Source organism: Triticum aestivum, chromosome 5A, assembly GCF_018294505.1.
Source record: "Triticum aestivum cultivar Chinese Spring chromosome 5A, IWGSC CS RefSeq v2.1, whole genome shotgun sequence".
Lineage (NCBI taxonomy): Eukaryota > Viridiplantae > Streptophyta > Magnoliopsida > Poales > Poaceae > Triticum > Triticum aestivum.
In genome coordinates, this window is record NC_057806.1 from 12593967 (window position 1) to 12598648 (window position 4682).

At 44.7% G+C, this 4682-nt stretch overlaps 1 protein-coding gene across 1 annotated transcript in view; it reads left to right on the plus strand.

Annotated features, from left to right (window-relative positions):
* Positions 1 to 723: 723 nt before the first annotated feature.
* LOC123102012 (pyridine nucleotide-disulfide oxidoreductase domain-containing protein 2) overlaps positions 724 to 4682 on the plus strand; it is a 4973-nt gene continuing 1014 nt past the window's right edge. The window contains exons 1-13 of the mRNA XM_044523263.1: positions 724 to 1139; positions 1319 to 1480; positions 1581 to 1763; positions 1860 to 1917; positions 2087 to 2137; positions 2215 to 2297; positions 2636 to 2723; positions 2929 to 2973; positions 3056 to 3130; positions 3236 to 3304; positions 3570 to 3685; positions 4179 to 4291; positions 4523 to 4602. Coding sequence (XP_044379198.1) covers positions 814 to 1139; positions 1319 to 1480; positions 1581 to 1763; positions 1860 to 1917; positions 2087 to 2137; positions 2215 to 2297; positions 2636 to 2723; positions 2929 to 2973; positions 3056 to 3130; positions 3236 to 3304; positions 3570 to 3685; positions 4179 to 4291; positions 4523 to 4602 — 1449 coding nt within the window. The 5' untranslated portion in view covers positions 724 to 813. The remainder of the gene's footprint in view (positions 1140 to 1318; positions 1481 to 1580; positions 1764 to 1859; positions 1918 to 2086; positions 2138 to 2214; positions 2298 to 2635; positions 2724 to 2928; positions 2974 to 3055; positions 3131 to 3235; positions 3305 to 3569; positions 3686 to 4178; positions 4292 to 4522; positions 4603 to 4682) is intronic.

Genomic DNA, 4682 nt, shown 5'->3' on the forward strand with positions numbered 1-4682 from the left:
ATATATCTTGATCTTGATGGCATTCATTCCAAAACATCCAATTTTCTTATTGCATCACACATGAAACATGTCGTCATACATAGGGGACGACATATAATTGGAGAAAGAAGAAAACTAGTATCAACTTGAACGCATTTTTTTACTGATTATTTCGTGTCCAACTTTTTTTTTCATTATACTGGTCATTGTTTTCCTCGATAATTATCATATCTAAAGTGTCCGTGTGTTTCCTCAAAAAACAAAATGTTGCTTCACACGTCACTGCAAATACCTTAATCTCCAAAAAGGACAATTATTTTTGGCCTTTTCTCTAGACCCGAGTAATGTCGTTTTGGGCTCGCACTTCCCCTTAGACCCGGGCATGGACAGCCCGACCCGAAAGCCAGACATCTGGGCGTAGTTCGGGTTCAGCTTTTCTACCCGAAGCCCGGCCTAAAAGCTCGAAAAGGGCATTAATCACTATTTTATTACAAATATAGGTATAATATATATCATTTAAATATCCCAAAATTAATCATTTCAATTCAAAAAGGTCACTGTTCATGTGTTTCGGGCCGGGCCGGGCCAGGCTAGGGCTTGAGATTTTGAGATCGGTCTTCGATAACGTCCGGCCCGACGAATGCCCAGGTTTACTTTCCCTCATGGCAAAGCAAAAGGGACACGTATTTTCCCAAATCCGCCTTCCTACGAGTGCCGCCGCGAGTCGCACTAACAACCACGCCCTCACTCACTGGCCACCTGAAACAGAAACAGAAACAGAAAGATTCTCTCTCAAGTCCGGCCGGCGGCTAAACCCAAACCCCGCGGAGCCCGATGTCGCCGGCGGCGACGCGCATCCTGCTCGCGGGCGCCCGGCTCCGCGGCCGCGGCCTCTCCACGTCGGCCGAGCCCTCCCCCTCCCCCTCGCTGTCCCCCTCGCAGCTCCCGAGGGGCAAGCGCTGGGACGCGGTGGTGATCGGCGGCGGCCACAACGGGCTCGCGGCCGCCGCCTACCTCGCGCGCGCCGGCCGCTCCGTCGCCGTGCTGGAGCGGCGGGGCGTCCTCGGCGGCGCCGCCGTGTCCGAGTCGGACCTCGTCCAGGGCTTCCGCTTCTCCCGCTGCAGCTACCTCCTCAGCCTCCTCCGCCCCGCCCTCATCCGGTAACGCGTCTCCCGATCCCCTCCTCTTTCTGCGATCGATCTCAGCCTCCATTTCCATCGGATTTACTTACAAACCGGGCCCCTGTTCCGTACCTGCATTCTGAAATTCTGTGAGGACGTATGTACTGAAGAACTGATGCTTATGCCACTGCCACTGCTACTGATGATGGATGATTCAGGGAGTTGGAGCTGGAGAGGCACGGCCTGAAGCTCCTGCCGCGGAGCCCGTCGTCGTTCACGCCGTGCCTCGACGGCCGGTACCTGCTCCTCGGCCCGGACGCAGAGCTGAACCGCTCTGAGATTGGCAAGTTCTCCAAAAAAGATGCAGAGGCATACCCGAGGTGACAGACAGACACACCGAGAATTCACTGTGGTTTCCTCTGTGCGTTTCAGCTTGGATTTGTCTTTTACACTAGCAATGGGTTTGATGTGTGAATGTAGGTACGAGGAGCAGCTAGAGAAGTTCTGCAAGCTCATGGACTTCGTCATAGACTCGCCTCCGCCGGAGCTGAGGCAGCTGTACCATGCTTCCATGGTCGACAGGATGAAGGATAAGGTCGACAAGTCAGTGTTCTGGAGCAAGCTTCTTGGCATCGTGATGCAACAGGGGCAAAAGGACATGGTGTGAGTACTAAATACATCACCTCTCTTAGTGATGTTACTGTTGCAGCCATTTGCGAACAATGCAGTATGTAAAGTTAAATCTTTTTACACTGGCAGGAACTTCTTCGACCTTCTTCTGTCGCCAGCGTCGAAGGTCTTGAATAACTGGTTTGAGGTTGAAAGCTTGCTTCCCTCTTCTCTGAAACACTTCTCTTCTGTCTTCACAATGAACATATGGAGAAAACTGTATTGCATTTGACCATCTACACATGTCGGATGAGAATAACTTCTTGAGTTCTTGTGTAACTTCTTGAGTTCTTGTGCTGACCGCTCTGGTACTACAGGGTGATGTATTGAAGGCGACCCTGGCGACTGATGCTGTGATTGGTACTATGGTAAGGGTGCATTACTTAATCCACTTTTTTGTGTGCCTGCTGGATTAGTGTTTGACAATTGCGTCTCCCCTGTATAGGCTGGTGTGAACACTCCAGGATCAGGATATGTTCTCCTGCACCACATCATGGGAGAAACTGGTGGTCAACGTGGTGTTTGGGCGTATGCTTCTGACCATATCCATGTTATTCTGTTCCACCATAAAAATATGTAGTTAGCAAAAAGCCAAAAACCTATAGGATAATGTAGCCTTCATTGTTCTACATACACTTGAAACTGAATAAAGGATTGCTGGTGCTCATCTCCATTGGCTAGGAAAACAAGTATTCAGTTGCCTTAGAGTCAGTTTCAAGGGTTGATGTCACAGGAAATGTCATCACACTCTACCCAAATTTGTTGGTGTTGCCACTTTTAGTTCTTTATTTAGTTGGTGTCTTCGTTTACCTTTTTTTTTTCTCTTTTTCAGAAAACCTTTCATTCATTTTTTTATACACTTGCAGGTATGTCGAAGGTGGTATGGGCTCAGTCTCATCAGCTATAAGCAAAGCAGCTCTGGAAGCAGGCGTGCAAATTGTAACAAATGCTGAGGTGCATTTTCTCTTCTTGTGCAAGCCCTCTTTGTTGCATGTCGATCATGTTTGGCTGAACAAATAATTAAAATCAAAGCAGACCAGAAAGAAAACTGGATTTTACATCGAAGAAGTCATTAACTATGTAGTGGCATAAATTTAATTGTGAGAGCAATTTTTTATTTGTCGTTTCTTGCCTCACTTGCCCAAGTGTTTTTGCATAGGTTTCACAAGTAATGGTCGATGAAACTACTGGAAAGGTGCAAGGGGTAAGTCTTGGACTAATCAGCAAGTGTATGCGCACTGTGTAGTTCATTTCTTTCCACCTATTGAAGGATTGCGAATCTGTAGGTTGCTTTGGCTGATGGAACCGAGTTGCACTCATCAGTTGTGTTATCAAATGCCACACCGTATAAAACATTTGTGGTAAGAATCACTCTGAATATGTATTGGTGTGAAGATTTATTAGCTCTACCTTTGCAGGCATAATTAGAAAATATCCTCTAAATTGACACCTGGTTTTGTTTGCAGGACCTTGTGCCTGCCAATACTCTTCCAGAGGAGTTCCTCTGTGCCATCAAGACAGCGGATTATAGCTCTGTAAGTACTTAGTTACTAGCTTATTTAAATAAAGGAACTACATTGGTGGTGTGCGTTCTTACAAATATCTGTCTACGCAATATACGATGATAACCTTGTTCATTTACTTGTATAGTCTATCTATTATCCTTGCATTTCATTAGTATGGATGCCAAAGTTTTCTCAAGTAAAAAGAACTCGTGATTGTGGGAAAGCTATTTGTGGTCCACATTGACTTTCAGTAACCAACTTGTAATATTGTTGCTAACTATGCTCTGGAGAACAGGCAACAACGAAGATCAACGTTGCTGTTGATGCGCTGCCACAGTTTCGCTGTTGCAAAAACATCAACCGTAAAGGTGGCCCGGAGCACATGGGCACCATACACATTGGATCTGAAAGGTACTTAAGTTAGGGAATAGTTCCTACTTTGGCACATATTTATCAACTGTGTCTATTGTTCTTCTGCATATCTGTGGACAAGCAACAATCTATGAGACACTGTTTGTTATCTTTGTCCTGTTCATGTATAGCAGGGCAAGGAAAATAATCTCTTAATTCAACATTGTCACTCTTCAATAGAAAATTCTGCTGTTTACATTTATGTTCCTTGCTTGTCATGTCAACCTGATGCACCAACTTGGTAGCCTACATCTATGTATTGAAGTGCATGTTATTGCTAGTACCTCAGGATAATAAAGAGCATAGTCTGGCTAGGCTAAGTAGTCATAAGATGTCCGAGTTGTGGATTAGCATTTTCATTCTTCTAAGAAAAAGCTAGATGATCTGGCCAATCAATTCTTTTGTGTGAGACGATTTTTGTATAGTTCAGCAGTCACTTTTTCAGACTTAAGTCGTGTTACATTTCAATATGGAACTTTTACTTGCTCTTCAGCATGGAGGAAATCGATATAGCATACAAGGAAGCTGCAGGCGGCTTCTCATCCACAAGGCCTGTAATAGAAATGACAATTCCTTCAGTCTTAGATAAGACCATCTCTCCACCAGGTATGCCATTTTCTTTTGCTTCCCCATAATTGCATCTGAGTAAATTTACCATTCTGGCAATATTTAATTGTAAGGAACCTTTTCTGTGTACACTAAATTTACATTTTAAAGTTAACGTGTTCAAGGTCATTTTGGATGTTTATAATGTTGTGATCTCCCATATTGTGTATATACTTCACATGGAGTTATGGACTGACTCATATTCCATCTTTCACTTTATCCTTTGGATAGGTCAGCATGTTATTAATCTTTTTGTTCAGTACACGCCCTACAAACTGTCAGAAGGCAGTTGGCAGGATCCGGCTGTTAGAGTAAGTTGATCCTTCTTACATTTTGATTTCATGACGCACTGTATGTTTAATCTTTGCACTTCACCACAGCCCACACTTCT